The 642-nt window shown below is 38.5% G+C and overlaps 1 protein-coding gene across 1 annotated transcript; it reads right to left on the reverse strand.

Moving 5' to 3' along the window:
• Positions 1-492: 492 nt before the first annotated feature.
• Positions 493-642, reverse strand: CC84DRAFT_1106064 (uncharacterized protein; the record flags this gene model as incomplete). Its single annotated transcript, XM_018175123.1, has 1 exon — positions 493-642. A coding segment is annotated over one exon (150 nt), but the record flags the coding sequence as incomplete, so codon positions are not given.

Consider the following 642-nt stretch of genomic DNA (forward strand, 5'->3'; position numbering starts at 1 on the left):
AATGGGGTTTTGGATCCAGTTAAGTGTTATGTTGGTGCATTTAAACTCTACGCGGTTGGAGGTATCTAAACAACGAGTATAAATGCCTAGAGTCTCATATTTAGGCCACGTGCAATTGCTATTAGGGCATCTAAGAGGTACCTCGGCCCTAATACTTTTGCTAAATGTTATAGGTAATTCTCTATTATTGTAGAAGAATCTATATGTGATGCCTAGTAAGCCTTAGTTAAGTTCTAGATTCTCTATTCTGGACTAATATTCTTTACCTACTAAGAACGGCTCGTATCTAGTTGCCGTAGGAATATAGCCACTACCATCCTATATGCGCCACTTCTTAGGATACTTAACGACTTATTGGAAGAATGGATTGAGACACAACGCGAATATCGTTATAGTAGTACCAAGTGCTGTAAGTGATCTGCCTTTAATGCATATAAGCAGGAGGAATGATCCCTAAGACCCTCTAGATGCGTTATTGAAGATCTCGAAATCCTATATCTTCTTTGATCGGGCACCTTGAAACCAACTCCATTTTAACTGGCCAAGAGCTTCTAATATAGGTAAGAGAAGTGCTGTAGAAGTAACTTTTAATAAGATAGAGATGTAAGTATTTAAGGTTAGACTAAGAGGCCATTTGGGGAT

Source organism: Paraphaeosphaeria sporulosa (assembly GCF_001642045.1).
Source record: "Paraphaeosphaeria sporulosa strain AP3s5-JAC2a unplaced genomic scaffold CC84scaffold_19, whole genome shotgun sequence".
Taxonomy (NCBI): domain Eukaryota; kingdom Fungi; phylum Ascomycota; class Dothideomycetes; order Pleosporales; family Didymosphaeriaceae; genus Paraphaeosphaeria; species Paraphaeosphaeria sporulosa.